Here is a 20808-nt window from a genome sequence, read left to right as displayed (position 1 = left end):
TACAATGCAATCTGCAATACGTATGTCATAAGTTAACTTAATTAATGCATTAATTAATATGATTAAACACTGTAAAAACCCTTATAATTACTTTGGCATAAGATACTTACCAATACATGTGAGAGGACACACAGGAACGTTAGCTAACTGAGGTGCTAGCTTAATTAAAGGCCGTGTTGGTACAGTATTTAAGCTAACTAGCATCAGTGCTAACATTACTATCAAAAAATAAATCAACGTGATGGTACTGAATGTAAACGGTTCTTGTGAAACATCCTGAGGTCTGCTGGTGCATCCGTGTGTTCACAATAAACCCATGAAATAACTGTAACGATATTTATCGCTTGTTAATTTAAAATGGCTGCTAATTAACTAAGTGAATATGTCCCATATGGTCTAGCGGTTAGGATTCCTGGTTTTCACCCAGGCGGCCCGGGTTCGACTCCCGGTATGGGAATATCTGTTTTGACTGCACTGTTCTTGAAGTCCGTACATCCTGGTCTGATACGTGTCTTTATCTATGTAAGGTGGAGCTACTAGCTTGATATAACAAAGCTTGTGGTTATCACTATCACACAGAGGTAGTTAAGGTGGCTTGTTGGCACCTGTGTAGATCTCAGTATCTGTTGCTTATGTAAGCATCATGGACTAATACTGGGTGCTATTTTGGTTAAGCAAACTACTGTAAGATTAGTCTTGCCACCAGACAATCAGAGATCTCCGGCTTCTGATAAGCGTCTAAAGACTGACTTGTGAGTCTACTGTAAGATTACTCAGCAGGTGCACTGTAAGGAGGACTAAATGCAGCTTGTTTATTAATAGACTGCCCATGTCTCATTTAATGTTTGTTTACATGGCTGTGACGAATTAACACCTGAAAATTACACCAAGGCTGTATTTATTACTTTAAAAGTAATTGCTTACAGGTCCTAAATGGGAGACATTTTGTTTGCCTTCCAGCCATTAAAAGGTAGATTTCTATTATTTATTTGTTCTAGGTTGTAATTTTGCAAGGTATTCAAAGCCACTTTAAAAGATTTGCTGGTTTTAATTTGTGTCTTCTACGTTGCATTTTGTTTTCAACTTTCATTTTAACCACAGAAATAACGTTTTTTTAATTTAATTAAGGGTCTGACAGTCAATCATCTGAATTTTTATCCACACTTTTCAATATCTTTCTCCTGTTGTCACAGATGTCAACACATTAGAGCAGTGATTCCCAACTGGTGGGTCGTAGACCAAATGTGGGTCGCGGTACATTCTGAATGGACTCTGAAACATGTCAAGTTTGTAAAAAAAAAACACTTCATTTTTAAGTACAGTGAATTTCTGACACAGAGCTTTTATTTTGAAGTGCTGTTTCCTGCTGTAGAGTGAGTGACTAATAAACAGCTACTTATGAAGGCAGCAAACTAGCTCGATGACTTGGCCAAACACCAGCAGGACGCTAAATGTATTAAACTGTATGGACCTTGAACTAATGATGAAGGAGATATTTGGCTTGACCAGTTGGGAACCAATGCATGTTTGATGTCTGATTAAATGTACCCTAAATTATGCTGAATTTTGTTAATATTCCTCATACTTTAAAACATTCACAAGATTATTCATCTTTCACTTACAGTACATTAACAGGCTAATCAGTACTTAGACTTTTAGTGATCTGTAATATGTGCAAAACTTCAACTCACAAATAACTTGGTCTTTGAACGACTTCAAACGTGACTTTCGAAAAACAGAAAATATAAATATTTTATTCTCTCACTGAGAAAGCTGAAACAAAACTGCACACATTTTCTACAATTTGTGCAACAGACACTAGAGTCACCTAAAGTATTTATTAAATGACATTTTAAAAAATTAGATTCCATGAGAATGTTCAAGTAGTTTTTCAAAACAACAAAACAGAGCAAACAAACAGCGCTGGCTGTAAACATACAGCCCATTTACATACAAAATATACACAACTAAGTGCCAAACTTACACAAAAGAATTTTAGGGTTTCCAAATGTTCCACATAAATAATACTAAACAATCATATAACCTTCATTAATTCATCGAAATTAGTAACAGCTACACAGAGATTCAATAACCATAAACTATATCTTCATGTGGGAAAGGCTGCTCAGGACATGTCTGAGTGACAGATGAGGTGTACAGTCAATTTCATATAATTTCTGTCATGATTCTAACTCATAGAAGGTATGGTTCATGATATTTGTGATTGGAGATTGCGCACCCCCCCCCCCCCCACAGCTCACATGAAAAGTTCAAGTGCACTGAGTGCCTCTGTCTCCATCTCCGTCGGTCTCTGCGCCACAGCCTGCGAGAGATACTCCTCCAGGAAGTTTTCAGTGTTGTGCACATTCGTCTGTGACACTGCACCAACTGCACTGACTCCACAGTCCAACTGCTCTGCTCCATCTTGCCCATTGGCGATCATCTCAAGGAAGCCTGTGCTGTCTGGTGAAAGGTTGCTGGCCGTCGTTGCCGGAGAGAGCAGGTCCGAGAGGATGTCATCGCAGACAGAGCTATCGTAAGTGCTGGAGGTGACGGAGTTAGGGGAGCCCAGGGCGGTGCTGTCCGGTCGGAGATGGGCTCCCCCCTGATGACCCAACATTTGATTGAGCTCAGCGAGCTTCTTCTTCTTTGCCCTCAGTTTCTTCATCAGCTTGTACCTGAGGACTTCTGTTTCGCTGAGACCTGGAGGAATCTTTGAGGAGTGGCTGCGGTGTTTCTTTGAGGAGGATATTTCAGGTAGCCACTTCGCTCCAGGCACAGGAAGCGGTGTACCAGGCACCACTGTAGTGTTTGTGAGGGGTTTATGGTGGTTAGAAGGTGAGGGCTGAACCAGCTTTGATCTGCCATTGAGAAGTGAAGGAGATGGGAGCGGACTCGGGGTGTTTGAGCTCTTTGTACCGAATCCTCTGTACATTTCTGCAGCTTTAAGCGGGAGACCTCCGTCCTCCTCTGTCCTGAGTTTTGGTTTAGGGAAGAGTCCTGCAGATGTCTGCTGTCTTCTCACGGGGTTGGGCGTAGAGTGAGTGGGAGGCGTGGGCTTTACTGTGGTGGCAGAGGTAGGTGTGTCGGTGGTGGCAAGTTTAGCAATCGACTTGTGAAGTGGGTTTAGTGGGTGTTTGCTGAGCAGGAAGGACCAGCTTGATTTCTGATAGGGCATTGTGAGAGTTTTCTGAGCAGTGGCGACGGGTGAGGTATCTGTGGAGGAGACGGGGGATACTTGCTGTGTAGTTTCAACAGGCGGTGGGTTATCCTCAGCAGCAGTAGCAGCAGCAGTTTCAGTTTCACTACCGACTGCTTTGGAGGGCTCTGAAGATGCAGGTGGTGAAATATGTGCTGCTGCTGCTTTTGGCGCTGCTTTCCTTTTACCCGTTTGTCTGCTGACTGTTTTGCCTCTGCCAGCTCGTCTTCCCTTCCTTTGTCCCCTCGTGCCACCAGGCACAAACGTAGGATCACTGGACGAGCCATCCCCAGAATCTGATAAAGAGGAGGTGGAGGGGAGCTCATCAACAGGGCAGTGAGACATTTCACTCCCTATTACAGCGGAGGAGCTATCTGGTGTAGAGTCAGTCATTTCATTCTCGTTGGGAACACTCAAATCCTCAGTTTGTTCTTTTTCATTTAAAGGCTGCATCTCTGAATCGGGATTTATTTCCACCAGTGTGAGTGTGATGATGTCATCATGGGAAAGGCCCTCGAAGGTGTCGAGCAGCGTTGTGGAGCCTATCGATGTGTCAACAGCTGCTCTGACAGTTGTGTCCATGTTGTCTTCAGATGGTGAAAGTGCACAGATGATGTCGGTGTCATTGTGAGACATGAGTAGACAGTGATCTGAGGTGTGATCCAACAGTTCATCTGCTGTTAAGCCTTCATTACCCAGACTGGGGTTTGTTTCATTTTTGGATGTGGGAGCTTCAGCAAATGTGCTGGAGGGAGAACAGGCACGAGGCTCTTTATATTCCTCCACCTCCCAGAAGACGACATGTATCTCCTGAGCAGGGACCGGGAGCTTCTGATGGGTCTGACAGTCTGGATGTTTCAAGTCGTCATATTCCAGCCATGATCCTGCAAGAAACAGGTATGACATCACATGTTTAGAGAACAAAAAAACAGCACAAAAATGCCTCACCATGACAAACAATTCCTTTTACAGGAGCAAAAACAGCAGCAGTACACAATAAAGAACATACAAATTGCAAAACAAAATGCAGACTATTAATTGAACAGATAAGATGTCCAAAGAATAATTAAAAATGGGTAAAACCCTTAACCGACAAGAAGAAACGATTTGTGAATGACTAAAACAATCCTAAATGTCTGGAGTCTCCTGCAGTTTAACATTGCATGAACTGACCAGCAGAATGTGCTGTTTGCAAACTACAACAGAGAGGAAGAAAAATATCAACATCCAGTGACTCAGCTCTGAGTTCAAGTGTTTATGGTTTCACATCAAGGATAAAGCATCTTACAGATTGATAAAGAGAGGCTAAAAAACAAAAACAAACAAGTTCTGATTCAGTTCAGTGATTCATGGAAAAAATACTGTAACAAAGACATCCTCTCAGGATGGTTTAGTAATTAAACATATTCTAAAAATAAAAATGCAATCTTATTGATCTACCTACATTTTGTCATGTCATAATGACGTGGCCGGTGAGTAGGACTGGGTTTCATTTAAAAAAATACAATACTAGTACCAACTATAAAAAGTACACTCAGTAGAGTGCAGATCTCCACGGAGCTGATTGTGGCCACTCTACACAATTAATGTAATTTCAGCAGACACGGTGCAGCACATTGCAAAACCTAATAAAAATACACACTTCATCTATTTTTGACAAAAAAAAACAAAAAACAGGCGTATTGCACAGAGCAGATTGAGTTTTCCATCGTACAGGAAGTGAAGTGTCGATAGAATATGATTATGAGGACAAAATATAACTAAAATATAGTCGGAGATCTTTGATCTGTGTCACACAACAACATTTAACTACATAACCTACTTACTTATTAATGGTAGAAGCACAAATATCAAGGAAAAATGACCAAATCAACAAAATCTGCCAAGCCTACAAAATCAATGTACAATGCTTCTGAAACACTCCCGGTGTGGTATGATGCTGCACGGGAAGATAGAACAAAACCTCCTAACAGCTGCGCCTGAAGGAACTGTCCCTCCTGGCTTCCTTACAGTCAAGATGGAAGCGAAGGTAACATAAAGGAGACTATTTCATCTTGTAATGTGCCTAACTTTTCTGGGTCGTAACATATCGAGTATGAAAATAATCTGCAGATGCTCCGGTTCAAAATGAGACCAAACTTTTCGATGAATGACAGTTTTCGAGCCATGCTGAAGGCCAAAATGTGGCCTGTAACAGATGGTAAGGACTGTTGTTTTTAGCTGAGATTATTTCTAGAAAACCTGCAGCCCCTTCTAGTCGGTTAGGAAGAGTGAGGAGTCGGGAATCAATGACGGTATAAAACACTCAAAAAAACAGGTTTATCAACAACTGTGACTCCTGGCAACGATGTGAGACGCTTAACCATACATAAATGTACACACAAAATATGAGGCTGATTGGTCCGGTAGTTTGCAAGATTAGCTGCCGACAGACAGATACACACACTAGCAGAAGCACACACAGAATCAAACGCATGATCCCCTACAGGCTTATGGTCGTAGAGATAATGACAGTACTGATACCGATAGAGAACTTCATTTGACACCTTTTTTCCTATTTCATTCGATATTCATCATGTGAATTGAAGCACTCAGCTGACCAAAATGCCACAACTCATCTGGTGGCATCTCACCATGCTGAATCGCCAACTCTATCAAACACACCTTTCTCGACCTCTCCACACCAGACTGTATGGGCTGTAGCTGCTGTGGTTGTGGGCCGATCACACGTCACGTTAAACTGAAGAGTGCTTGCAGTGATTGGCTGCAAGCAATACCACATGAAGAGTTGTTTTTCTAGATCAGGTTACAAAAAGGACTGAAACCAGGTATCGTTTGACAGAAGTTGTTTTGAAGGTATTGAGCATCGACACCCAGCCCTAGAGGTGAGTGTATACACTGTATGTAATAACGGATTACTTACCATCAGGATTACAAATCCAGGTGACAAAGTGCTTGAGTTGTTGGTTGTACTGTATGACAGTGGTGACTGAGTAGCGTTTCCCCTTGAAGGTGAAGGTGTAGGTTCTGACATCGTTGTGTGGAAGCCCCTCTACAAAGTGCAGCTCAAACACCGGAGGCACACTAAACAAAACACAAAGCACAAGTCTGGTTAGACTGATGGAAAAGTTAATGCCTAGGAGGGACTTTATTAAAACAACATGTCGTGCTTACTTCTGCTAACACACAGACATGTTATCATTAGAGTATATTTTCTATTATAAGATGGGTACTTTAAATATTTGATTGCAGAGTGCTGAGTTAGAATTACCTGGTTAATTTTATGTGCCCTGAGAATCACTGACAGTAACCTTAGGGTGCTGTAGGGAGACAATTAAAGATAACTAGCTGTAGATGTGGAGGTCCACGTACAACACAGAGGTTTTTTTGTTATTCTGATAACCTGCACATTTCTGCTGGACCCTGCAATAAATCTTTGTATTTTTTTCCCTCATACAACTGAATTTGTTGGAGATAATCTGGAGAATATGAGATAGCCATTTAGCTCCTTCATAATAATTAATCATTTGAACAAACATTGTTTGTCAAAAGGACATCCTTTGTTGACACAGTAATCAATTAACCCTCTGTGCTTTTACAACTGCAGGATAATCACTTTCTAACAGTGGATATAATTACTTTGCAAATGCAAATTTGAAATTAAAATCACACCACTGAAATACAATGGTCTTAATTTCCAATTGTGCAGTTTGCTTACACACATACACCAATCAAATTATTAATTCCAAAAGAGCTAGTGATTGTAAAACCTTTGTTATAATACAACATTTTTAAGACCAAAAGGAAGATGCAGTAACAGTTTATTTCTTACTTCTCCAGCATCATAGTCCTCCTCTGATTCTGCTTGCAGCACACATTGCACGGGGCCAAGTGGACTGCATCAAGTGGACTCCAGTCAGGCAAAACTTTTGTGAAGGTGGGGAGAGTGTTCATAACCCTGAAAGCACAGCATGAAATACAATTAGGATTTATACACTTGCACAAAAGAGGAGTGGGTATAACAGGACAATTACATTTTCATTACAACGTGGTGTTCACATGTCAACACTGAATATTAGTTGTTGTATCTTGTATATATACAATGACCACTAGCTGAACTTGTACCACCTTTTGATTTACCGTAAAACTTCTGTTAATAGGCGGGGCAATTATTAGCTTAAATCAACTGGCCACTGCTGGGGAGGCAGATGGAAACACTACCAACCAACCAAGTTGCCTTACAGCCCCTCTCTCTGTCTTCTTTCCGTCTCTCTCTTACGTATATACGCTCTTTCTCTCCCCTGGTTCTCAACTAGGCCTATATTAGTCCTTTACTCCATCACTTCACCTGTCTTTAGCACGAGAACTGCCAGTTTCATTGAGAAGCAAACAAACACAAAAAGCTAAACTGGCAAGGACACGATTCAATTCAAGATGGGGGGCATTTATGGGGCGTCGGTGGCTTAGTGGTGGAGCAGGCGCCCCATGTACAAGGCTATTGCCGCAGCGGCCTGGGTTCGAATCCAGCCTGTGGCCCTTTGCTGCATGTCATCCCCCCTCTCTCTCTCCCCCTTTCACACTTACCTGTCCAATAAAGGCAAAATGGCCAAAAAATATCTTTAAAAAAAAAAAAAAAGATGGGGGGCATTTATGTGAAATTACAGCCCAGCCCAGTTTGACCCTGGCCAAACCTTTGGGTCGGGCAAAGAATCAGAGCTCTGGTGTCGTCAAGAGTTTCTCATAAACAGAAGATTAATGAAGACTAACAATGTACCACTGTAAACAATCCATCAGAGCCATCCACCAGATTACTGCTGAACTGTTTAGTGCCTTAATCATTTAGTCAGCAGACAAAAAATAATGCAGTCATTTTGATTGATTCAAGAGAAAATTAATTCACTTTGGGCTCTGTAAAACTGTGATGGGCATTTTCCCACTGTTGTCTGGCAATTTTTTGGACGTAATGAAAAAAGGTAATTGACAGAATAATTAATTTAAAAAACTGTTAGTTGCAGCCCCTACACTTGATTCTCCCAAAATATTTTACCACAACTGAAGGGGTTAAGTTTGCACAGACACAGAATCACAGTTGACTTGTTGCATTAAGTCATGACCATGCACTGGGGTGTATTCCAGAAAGCAGGTTTGGTAAAAAAAAATCAGTGCAAATTAACCCTGACATAAGGTTAACTCTGGGTTTTCTGTTCAGAAAGAGGGTCATTCACTGTGGTAAGTGACTCTGTGGACCTAACCTACTCCCTGACAGGTTTTCTACACCAAACCCTGAGTTTCTCTCCGTCTCCTCCTTCTGACAGAGCCAGACCCGCCGTTTTATTTCTTTATTGCTTCACTGTGTATCAAAGGGCATTATTTAGCAGAGGTTTACTGTGTGTCAGAATCAAAATCCTGGTTGGATATTAGTTTGTTACTCAGGACGATCTAAAGTTACTGCTCCTATGCACTGTCAGACCTTTCTTTGAACAGTGGTTTTCGCACACTCATTTAAATATTACGCACCATCAAGTCGCCCTCAGCTCAGAGTCAAACCTCTGCATGTCCTTTTTCATAAAACTGCAGACAGCTGTCAGTAGAGCAGCACCAGTAAACTGTTTAGTGCACACAATGTGTAATCTAGGGTTAAGTTGTTGAAGTCAATATGAAGCTTTAGAAAAGTAGGATCAATGAATAATTATCTATATCACTCATGATGTGATTTGTTGCACCAGTGGAAAATAATTCCTATAAAATTGGAAATTATACATTAATGTTTCAGAGTTAAAGGGATCATGATGCAGCTGCAGAATACAGTTTTAAATAGGCTGTACATAGTCTGAATGTTTTTTATCAGTATTTCACTGACAATGTTTAAATTTGCTACATTTATTGAAGTAGCTAAAATAAAGCTACTGAACACTGTTGAACCAAAATCCAAAACATATGGGAATTTTTTTTTTAATCTATTGGATTTTAACATCAGTTGTAAGTGTAAATCACCAACCACATTATTAGTGGATCAGATTGTGAGTGTACAGTCATGTCTCTATTTGTTGAGCTATACATTGTTTTTAACCATTTTTCATCCTCAGTTGCTGGCCATGTTTTATTCTCATCAGATTAAAGATGAAGAAATAATCTAAAATATAATGTAAGTTACAGCCTGGTACACAGTCAGAATTCACTTTAATTAATCTTTTGTCAGACTTACATTTCATTAGGCCTAATAGATGATAGAGGACAACCCTGAATAAAACTTTATTGTTGGACTTAATTTATTAATTTTGTAAATTTATTATGTTGATCTGTTCTGTACGACATCTATTGCACGTCTGTCCGTTCTGGAAGAGGGATCCCTCCTCAGTTGCTCTTCCTGAGGTTTCTAGCATTTTTCCCCTCCCGTTATAGGGTTTTTTTTGGGGAGTTTTTCCTTATCCGCTGTGAGGGTTCAAAGGACAGAGGGATGTCGTATGCTGTAAAGCCCTGTGAGGCAAATTGTGATTTGTGATATTGGGCTTTATAAATAAAACTGACTGATTAATTGATTGACTTGTTGACACTTTCCCCCGCTCTGACTCCGGCTGTTTTTTTTCTAAAGATAAATCTGCACAGTCCGCATATACACGCATTATTTATGCATCCATTGGATTCAAATGGAGGTTCTGCCTTTATCTACCTGTTGCCATGGTGAATCGTAGTAGCGGGGCTTCATTTTTTAAAATTCCAACATACTCAGAGTTGGTTAAACTAATTCTGATGAGCTGGAACTGAAAACTTTCCGTTTTGGCATTCATCAACGTTAGGGTTAGACTCAGGGTTTGGTAAACCTGTGGTCTGGAATAGACCCCTGTTCTGTACTGGTTTCACATAGCTTTCCTGGACACATTTTTTCCCTTTAAAACTGTTGCTAGTAACCAAAAGTTAATAAACTGAGAGATTTCAGCAAGCACTTAAGTTCAGCCCACTAATGACAATCCCTTGTGGATAAATGAGCCTATGTGTAAAGAGATTAAAGAAAAAAGCCACTTATTACAAGGAATGTATACCAACTTGTCTTCAGTGATTCATTAATCTACATATATTCCCTCTCCAAAACAAACCAGAGGCAGAGTGGGCCCTAATCCAACTGCTATGGTGAGCGATGAATCAAATCCCAGCATGATTACTTTCAACGAAATTACTTTCTCCGTGCTTTCAATCTCTGAAGCAAGTTTAAAAAAGACAAAACGCTCCAGTCAATCAAGTAAAATCTATTATATTTATCATGTATTTCATCATCTACCTTTCTTTCGTGGTGGTTTTGCATCCGCTGCAGTTGAACTCCCATGAAAAGGTTGACTGGAAGAGAGGCTCCACCCAAGAGTCCATCTTTAGCAGAAGCGGCATGGCAAATACAGGAGTTTCCATCTGACCTGAAAAGTACAAACGTGCAGAAGTTAGAGCATCGTTATGGGCGGCAGTGCTAACAGAAGCTGCAGTTCACTCTCCACTTCCAGGTGATTTTAAAGAACTTCCTCTGTGGGTGAGATATGGGCAAAACGTTGGTGACCACATGTGGCCGCATGCCTGAAAATGAATAGTGTCTCTCTTCTGCCTGTATCTAAACTATTTATGTGCACCCCCCCCCAACCCTTTGTATTTTCAGAATGCAAAGAGTGACAGCCAGTAAGCAAGTTTTCCCACTTTAATATAAAGCCGAGCAAAATCCAAGGTTTGCGTGTCTGAACTTGTCACTTTGTGTTATCAGGTGATAATGGTCGCTTTGAAATCGCAAAATTAACTTTTGCCTTGGATTCTAAACAGGGCCCCGTGCCAAATATCTGAAGCACAATACATCAAGGTGGGAAAAACTAAAACACTGATGGTAATTAAGCAATTTAGCCGTTTGAAAATCTAACATAGAGCGTTTGACGCTGTGCCAAAGCTATGTGATTACATTTAGCAGAATCAACTTGCCAAAACAAGACGGACTCCTTTATATACTTCTTTTTGTCACTGCAATCTGTTTGGCAAAAAAGTGGCATTAGGCAATGTGACATCTAATATTCATGAACAGAAGGCTTGAGGGGCCCTGGGAGCACTGTGTTGCTGAGTTTGAAAAACATTCGCTCAGACATCTCTCCCTTGCTCTCAGTCGCTTGGCATAATTTGCATATAGTTGATCTAGCACTGGTTTCCTATCAGTGCTGGTGGCTCCAGAAACACAGTCCAAAGAAAAACTTTATTTCTTGATATTTATTAACTTTTTGTTGTGTCTATAAATGTCTATAAACTTTTCCACAGCTGTGTGGGACAGTCTGGTCTTACCTCTTCCACCCCTGAAAGTGAAACTACAGATTCATGAAACGGAGTCCAAAAATTACCCTAAGCCAACCTCTGATCTAATTTCAATATTAACCTCTTTGCAGTTTCACCAGTGTATACTCATGTGGGGAGAACAGTTGACTGAGAAATTACTAATCTGCCACTTTGTGCAAGAGAAGAACAATGCAGCAGCGCTCAACAACTTAAATTTCTTCTCTTGCCTTTCTCACGGCAAGTAATAAAAATTTATTTTTATTATGACGAGTGCACACTGTGAATAAATCTCAGGTATGACACATAGCCTTTCAGAATACATTTCTTAATTGATTTCTGGGTGGTAGTATCATCAGCTACAACAAACACACAGATTTGGTCACACCACTTTTTGGCTGTCACTGGCCTGAATTGGTAAGAACACTGAAACCACACAGGGTCACATGATGACTGTGAAAACCTGCACTAACAGTTTAAAAGTCGAGACCAGCATCTAGGCATCATGGAGACAGACACTAAGAATGTCCAAAATCATCACTTTTTCACACTGAACTCATTTCAGCTTGGCTGATGCAAGGTTTCCCATATATTGATTTATTTATGGCGGCCTGCCACAATATTAACATTCACCGCCACATATTGACTTTCTTTTTTTTTTGCTATCTAAAATGGGTAAAATCTTATTTCATTATAGAGCTACAATCTGCACATTGATACGCTCAGCCCCTCCTTGCCCCGCTCTTTCGATTTCTATTCATCAGACCACAAATGAGAACAGAATTAACTAGTGTAGCCAGCGGTCCCACTGCACCATTTCCCGCCACTAGGAGACTACTTTGCAGGAAGGAGAGAGGGTGGCAGTGCCGGTGACTGACTCTCAGTTAGCGGCTGTAGCAACTCCAATTCATTAATCTGTTTAACGACAGCAACAGAAAGTTTGCTGATCAGGGAATCGTGGGGGCCACACCCCTGGAGCTGGGGTTTACACTGGCTGAATTTGAGCTGTTTTAGCCAACTGAAAGTCCGCCTTACCCCAAGTGACCAACAATACTAAATGCAGTTCTTTGGGAAACACTGGTGTGTCCTCAGTGACTGAGCTTACCCAGTTGGCAATGCAGCTTGGGCTGAAGTAGTTTGAAGATTGACATCCTGAGGTTCTGTAGATCTGCATTGGCTTTTTGGAGCACATGATTTGGCACCCTCACAACACCATCTGGACACAAACAACACACATAAAGGCATTTCAATATATTATTAAAACCTATTAACAAGTAAATTAACCTTTATCGTGAATGGGATTTGCATATTTTCATTGATGGCAGCAAAAATATTTACAGTGATCTGTATGAGTCTGAAATAACTTCCATTTCATGCAAACATGTCAGGGTCCGCCACCCAAATCACACACAAAAACATTTTCTCACTGAACCCTCATGGTATGTAGCAATGCAGACTGTTTCAGTTTAATGCGCCCAGATTTTGATGTCTCCACCTCTGCCACCATCCAAATAAACAGAGACATGTCAAACTGCTGTAATATTTCATGTTCAATGTTTTGTTTCAGCAAAAACAACCCCACCGACTGAGGACGCAGAAGGAAACTCAGAGACGGATATATTATAACCTGGAAAACTCAAACCAAAACAATCTGCAAGACTACTTGCCACTGGCAGGGCTAAAAATACCAAGTGCATATGCATGGTAGTGCACGTAAAATCTGAGCCGTGCACTCATTTCTCAGCTCAACATGCACCAGTGCACGTAACTTGGTCCAGAAAATGTGTTGTGACTACAAGACTGCCAACTCTCATGCATTGATAGTGAGATTCTTGCAGTTCTCATGGCACACATCTATTTTCTCACACAATGGAAATTTTTTTTTAGAACCAATAAGGTTGCGGCACAAAGAGAGGACACTGACAGCGCACAGAAGACAAGACGGAGCAGCACAGCGCAACAGCAGCACTGTAAATAACTGTTGTCAAGCCAGTTGCAGCCACCGCGCCACAGTGAAGTTAGTTTTAAATTGGATTTTCGACACACATTCACTCCGGACCCAGGAGCGTCTTCTTATCAGTTTCACCCAATGCTGACAGTAGGAGGACACTGTGCCCGCTTCCCAGCCCTCCGTTTAACTGCCGGGGGCCGACTTAGGGATCATCAGTGTATTACAGTACAAGATAGGGATTCAACGACGGGGCCGATCTATTTAATTCAGTTGTTTTATACTGGAATTTTAGTTACGTGTTTGACCAATTTGTTTCTGCATTTACAAGGTCTGCACTTGAATTGTAATTCCTGTTAATGTTAATGTTTAATATCAAAATGTATCACTACACAGGACTCACAGGAGACACCTCTCCATATGGGATTCTAGTGCTTCTTCTTTTCTACATGATGTCGGTGCATTAAAAAAAATGATGCAGGTAAAACATTTTGGTGCAAGTAATTTCAAAAGTAACATGCACCAGTGCATGACATATGTACCCATGAAAGTATTTCAAGCCCTGACTAGAGTTACTGAAAAGGGAAATTATAGGTGACTCAGCTGTTTAAGTGACATCAGTGGTTTAGGATTAGTGTATTTTTACAATCGGACCATTAAAGGTTAGTTGTAGATGAAATACCACAATATAAAAGTAGTGTGATTACAATACACTCACAGGGCAAACTGTTGATTATCTGTTGACTTACCTTTGCCAGTCTGCTGATGGACCTGGATGGCAGCACAAACGTCCTCATATCCTCTCAGCAGCTGCCAGACAGATGGCCGCTGAGGCTCATCTTTAGGTTTACACTTTCTCAAGCTCTTACAGTTCACCAGAGCAACAAGCAGTGAGTCCAGCCAACACAGGTTGTCGCTGTTCCTCCAGAAAAGCTGACTCGGAACAGACACGAGCTTCTCTGACTCTGTTATCGTGGTAGAGGACAAATCCTCAGTTTCTGACTTAATGACTCCCGTGTCCTTAGACGCAGTGATGTCTGCAGTCAGTGATTTGTGTTCCGGCCTTGCTGTCTGCTGATTGCGCTGAGGTGATGGAGTATTAACTGCAGTTGAATAAATGTCCTCATTTGTGGGAAAGGAATGATTGGGGTCCAAACTGCAGCATCTGCTCAGCACCTCGGGATGACTTTTCAGATTCCTGAAGTCATCCTCTGCCTTTAATGTACCAGGAGCACCCTGGAGAGGAGAGAGCACAGGTTCATCCCCATCCGCAGTCAGCAAGGCTTCTGGTGAGCACTGCAGGGGCCCAAGTGGTGTCAAGCATGTAGGAGGAGCAAAACCATTTGTACAAGAGGCATTCTCTAACTCCTTGTCCAGAACATCATCCTCATCTTGTAGTGACTCCTGTCCTGTTGCCTCTGCGTATCCATTTACCTTTTCATCATCTGCCTTGAGTGCTGCAAGTTGGCCATTACTGACGTTTACAGCACCGTGCTCTGCTTGGCCGATTAATGTGTCCGTATTACTTTGTGAACCAAGACCGTCAAGTTCACATGACTGCAGGCGTTTGTGTGCGGGGCGTTTGAATACCGGTGTAATCAAGTCTTCCTCTTCCAGTGCCAAGGCATGTTTTCTTTTCTTCCCAACAGTGGGCTCCACAGGATCCAAGCTAGCCAAAATATCCTCCAAAGACCGGCTGACCAGAGGGAAAAGGCACTGTGTGGGAATGGATACAGAAAGGTTAACATGGCAGCTAGCAGAAAAGGCATAAAACATGGTTGTTCAGCCGAATATGTGTGCGTGTGTGACAGCAGCACTGGGACTTACCTGTGGGTTTGTGCAGAGGGTGATGGACTCCTGGAGGTTGATGCGGTAAGAGCGCAGAGCATAGGTCAAACCCTTTGAAGTACACCAGGGACAATACTCCAGGGAAGCAGCTCTTTCCTGAACCTTTAAAAAAAAAAACCCATTAAGATCACAGAAACTTGGCATTAATAAAGAGCACAGACCTCTACCAAAAAAAGGACGGGTTGTTTCACTATTTCATGTTTAACCCCCAGTTATCAAACAATTCTAAAGAACATGCAAAGATGGACAAAACGTCATGTACATTACATTTTTGCCTGCATATATTTTCATCAGATAAATTAGATTTTTTCCTACCAACTTCACTGCAAAGTTTCAGCATCTCTTTCATTTCTCACCAATATCCACAGCATTCAACATTCATTATCATATTCTTCCAATCACATTTTAACACACAATCTGTAAACATGCATTAGAGTAATAAATGAAAATTGGGAGGGGTTTGCTTGATTTATCTTGCAGAAGTGGAGCATACAAGTAAGAGTATGCAGTGCTAATCAAAAACAGTGTGAATGACAGTTTAGTGTGGCTGAACTGTACATGTAAAGTAAAATTTTATCAATATAATTAGGTGTAAAGTACATATAAAAGTATAGTAAACCATTTATTCATTTCAAATAGATACACTGTTTTAAGAAAATCTTATTCTATGTAGTACACAGTTTCTCATATAACATGTATAATATACATACAAAATCTTTAATTCCACACATCAGCCCATGATTCGAACCAAACCAAAACTTTCGCCTTTTACTTTAAAAGATTTCCATTTGTGTTTTGTTTTCTTTTGTTAAATTTGGATTGGTACTGCCCAGTCACAGTATTTTTCAATTTCAATTCAGCTTTGCGCAAGTGACAACAGTTAGAGGAGAACAAGAGCTCTACTGACTTTTCCCAAATACCCCACCAGTGGCGAGGCCAAAGCACCCAAACCAGTGTCTTCACCAGTCATTGGCAAACCGCTGCTGCTCTTCTGTTCCATAGCTGTCCGGTACCATTCAAAAAATATTACCATGTCGCTGCAACGTGGTTCACCTGTGGAGAACAATACAGCACCACATAGGACATGTTACTCGATGCCTACAAGTTATTGAACTACATGGAAATGCACGCCATTTTAGAATAGGACTATATGATTATACATACCATCAGATAATAGGAATTTATCAACCAAGATTTTAGTATGTTGTTTACACAGTGATAACTTACACTGTCTTAACTCTAGCTATATTGAAGGCAACGCTACACATCGATGAGCAAAAAAATGTATGGCAATACTGGATTTATAGGATTTAGCATCCATGTAATAAAGTACCTTAATCTGTCAGGTATTCATTTCAGCAAATTGGTATAAGTTTATTTGGAAAATAGCTTGTTATTTGAATTTCGTCGTAAACAACCCTGATTTCACAAAGTTGGGACGCTGAGGTAAACAGGCGAGGTAAATAAAAACAGAATGTGATGATTTGCAAATCTTTTTCCACCTGTTTTCAATGGAATTCAGTACGAAGACAAGATATTTAACGTTCAAACTGTGCTCACAAAACACATGGAATATTCCTTAGGTAAACAGATTGATTGGTAACAGGTGATAGTATCATTACTGGATATGAAAGGGGCACCCTTAAAAAGCTCATTCACAAGCAAGGATGGCATGAGGCTCACCACTTTGTGAAAAACTGTGTGGACAAACACTCCAACAGTTTAATAATAACATTTCACAATACACATTTGCAAAGAATTTAGGGATTATTCATCTGTAAGCCATAATATCATCAAAAGACTCAAAAGAATCTTGAGAAATCTCTGCATGCAAGGAGCAGGACCAAAAACCAACACTGAATGCCTGTGACCTTTGACCACAAAAGCAGCACTGCTGTAAAAACCAATTTGATTGTATAAAGAACATTTCTACATGAGCTTGGGAACACTTCAGAGAACCATTGTCAGTAAACACAGTTGGTTGCTGCATCTTTAAATTTAAGTCTCTACCATGCAAAGTGAAAGCCATATATCAACAACATCCAGAAATACCACAGACTTCTCTGAGCCTGAGCTCATCTGAGATGGAGAGACACAAAGTGGAAAAGTGTGCTGTGTTTTGACGTATACACAATTCAAATTGTTTCTGCAAACAATGGACAACGTGCTTACAAGGCTAAAGAGGAAAAGGACCATCCAGACTGCTACCAGCACAAAGTTCAAAAGCCAGTAACTGTGATGGTGAAGGTTGTGTTGGAGTGCCATGGATGTGTGCCCATGGCATTGGTAAACTGCACATCACTAAAGGTACTATGAACGCTATAAAGTACAGACAGGTTTTGCAGCATAGTGCCATCCAGACGCCTAGTCAGGGACGTCCCTGCTTAATTCCAGCAAGACAATGCCAAGTCACATTCAGCACATGTTTTAACAGTGTGGCTTATACAGAGAAAGTGTGCAGGTCCTAGACAATCCTGCCTGCAGCCCAGATCTTCTCCCAGTGAAAATGTGTGGCGCGTTATGAAACACAAAACACAGCTACAGAGACTCCAGACAGCTGAGCAAATGAGGTCATACATCAAGTAAGAATGGGAAAGAATTTTACCTTCAAAGCTTCAACAATTAGTGCCTTCAGTTCCCAAACGCTTATTGGGTGTTGTAAAAAGAAAAGGTGATGTAACACAGTGATAAACATGTCCATGTCCCAACTGTTTTGGAACATGTTGCATGCAAATATGTATATTTACAAAAAACAATACAGTTTATCTGTTTGAACATTAAATATCTGGTCTTTGGACTTAATTTATGTTGAGAGTTTACAAAACGTTGCATTTTGCTTTAATTTACAGTGTCCCAACTTCTTATGGAATTGGGGTTGTAATACTAGTAATAATATGAAGTGCTGTATATTGTGGTTCAATATTTTATTAATACTGTTAACCCCCCACTTCACATTTGTCTATACGTTTTGTATAAATATATATATAAGTTTAGGAGTTTAGGATTATTTGTGTTCTATTACAAGAACCTTTTCTTTTTTGCTAAGGTATTAGAAGAAATAAACTAGGACCCAAGATGTTTCCCTGTCCTTAACATTTGCCTTTATGCTAGTTCATCTGTGTCCATAAAAGTAGCCTAAAGGCAGAGGTTAGTTGACACACGTGGGACCACCAGGACAGCCACCAATGACGGAGAGGAGTCACTGAATTTAACTATTAAAACAGCACCAAAAAGTGCAAAAAGACAATACCATGTGTTAAAATCAGCCAAAAGAATTCACTGAGAGACACTGGATGGTTAGAGCAAAGTCTAACGGTGATAATACAGAGTGAAGAGGCATCTCCAATGTCAAATACATCGGATAACTTAAACTACTACTAAATTATTTATCTAATTTATGAGACACATAACGCCTATTCCCACTAGCTAGCTAACACAATACGACAATTATGATTTGTTTTCAAACCAGTAAACCCGTTGTTGAGATAAACTCTATGAAAAAGCCTGCATGTACTAACTGATTTCTGCACCTGGCGGCTAGCATGCTAACATTTTAGCCTAACGCCGGGTATTAATTTCAGTCGCTACACAGTCTTATTTTCTGTTTTCGTGAATAAAAACGTATACGTACCGACATTAAATTTAAATTAGATTTTAAATTATGATCCTGGCTGTCGAAATCCATCCAACAGAGCTGTATTTGTTACTCCTTTTCTGCAGAGTGGCTCCATGTGAATCCATTCGCCGTTTCGTGTTACCAACGTTCTTCTTCCGCTCGCCGGCGCTCGTGCAGCGGCCTTTGTCTTCCCCCCCCTCTGACGGACAAAGGTTCCGCTGGCCCCCGCTCGGTAGGTGTGTGAACTGCAGTGACTGTGCACTGTTGTTCACGTTGGCACTGTCTGTAGGCACTGCCCATGAAACGGAGAGTAATCAGTGCGAGAACATAAACTTGGACGTGATAAAATATACGCTGCATTTAATCACGGTATTAATTATCATTAACGTTATTGTTTAATTGTGACAGGCTTCAGTAATAATTATTATTTAATGTCTTCAAAGGCATCATTTTAGAAAGGAAATAAAAAATTGAACGCCATGTTTTCAGGAGTGAATTATAAACTGCTTGAAAGTAGTCTAAACTGTAACAAGTTCATTTGCTAATCCAACTTTTATTCTTTCCAACTTTATGATTAATATTAATCAATGTATTATTATTATTATTATTATTATTATTAAATAAAGGTTAGATAAATACTTAAAATTATTATTATTAGTATTGGTAGTAGCACTGTTATCAGATGATCCTTTATTTACCCCACATTAATACGGAATTGCCCGCCACAAGTTACAAGGCCCCATGAATGAATAAATAAATACATAAATAAATAAATGAAATGATGTGGGGAGTATTAGTAACAGTGGTAATTGGAGCACCAGGGAATATATACATACATAAATATATATATATATATATATATGTATACACACACTTCCAAAACTGTTAATTGACTGTCAAAACTGAAACTGATAACCTCATGTTATTTTCAGATATTTTCAGATACATCTTACTTGCAGCAGTAGTCACCTGAGATACCTCTATTCTGATATATAAGCCTGAATAAATTCCTCCTTCATCTGCTCTGTAGTTTACTCTTCTGGTGTTGTAAATAAGGCTGATTTATTGTTTTATTTGAGAAGGGTGGAGTTGGTTAGATGGGGGTGGGATGGGGGTTACATATGTCCCCCACTCTGGTTCTACAATACAGCCCAATTCTCACACCTCCTGCTCTTGAACCCCCCAATCCACACACACATTCACAGAAGTGCACACACACGTCTCCCTCCACCCAATCCCGCCTCTTGCATGTGGCCTCCTCCCTTAAGCCCCTCCTGTATCTGCTGCTCTCCTGTCCTCTATTTTCCTCTTGATGACAAAATGAATTTGCATATCTTTCCCAGGGAGCGCTCATTAGAATGCATAAACCGGCCGCCTCCTAGCCTCATGAGCAGGCTATATCTTTCTGCCATGGCATCTCCTGATGCAAAATGAGACACAGACAGGCAGCATCACAGGCAGACATGTGGCCTGAGTCTGGGTTGTGATTGGCATTTGGAATCAGTTCACCCTTCCCATTCTTAATTCAAGGATAAGAATAAACTCTGTGTCAGCCATTTTTCTTTGTTTCTAAATGATCTGCTAAGCAGTAGCATATTTATTAGGGACCCATTTCCTTATTAAATGTGTAGAGAAACAATCAATCATTCATTAAGCACATATGATTATCTTCAGTGGAGATATCGCTGTATTTTGCAAATCATATGAACAGGGACATCTCTTTCTTTTAGCACCCCACCCCCCACCACCACATTTAAACACACAGAGCCTTTAAAGTCAGATAACTGCATTACCTCCACTTTGGGCAAAAATGAGCAAGTCATCTTGATAAAGGCCTCTTTTACTGTCTGAAATCACTGTCCTGAAATGACACATTCAGACTATCCTGCTAAATGGACGTCCATTCTT

The 20808-nt window shown here is 40.5% G+C and overlaps 1 protein-coding gene and 1 non-coding gene across 2 annotated transcripts; one reads left to right on the top strand and one right to left on the bottom strand.

Annotated features, from left to right (window-relative positions):
* The first annotated feature begins 385 nt into the window (after positions 1-385).
* On the top strand, positions 386-457 carry trnae-uuc (transfer RNA glutamic acid (anticodon UUC)). The gene has a single exon. It is a non-coding gene; the product is annotated as a tRNA-Glu (tRNA).
* A 1265-nt stretch (positions 458-1722) lies between these two features.
* uspl1 (ubiquitin specific peptidase like 1) lies at positions 1723-19073 on the bottom strand. The gene is made up of 9 exons (XM_050040364.1): positions 18916-19073; positions 16192-16337; positions 15264-15386; positions 14186-15152; positions 12594-12704; positions 10476-10605; positions 7032-7157; positions 6123-6283; positions 1723-4083 (listed from the first exon to the last, which is right to left on the bottom strand). The coding sequence occupies exons 2-9, from the start codon at positions 16315-16317 to the stop codon at positions 2258-2260; spliced, it is 3570 nt and encodes a 1189-aa protein (XP_049896321.1). The 5' UTR covers positions 16318-16337; positions 18916-19073; the 3' UTR covers positions 1723-2257.
* Between the last annotated feature and the right edge of the window lie 1735 nt (positions 19074-20808).

The sequence above is a fragment of the Epinephelus moara genome, chromosome 3 (assembly GCF_006386435.1).
Source record: "Epinephelus moara isolate mb chromosome 3, YSFRI_EMoa_1.0, whole genome shotgun sequence".
NCBI classification, from domain to species: Eukaryota; Metazoa; Chordata; class Actinopteri; order Perciformes; family Serranidae; genus Epinephelus; species Epinephelus moara.
The sequence above is the reverse complement of the archived record's forward strand: the minus strand, read 5'-3'. Positions and strand labels throughout refer to the sequence as shown.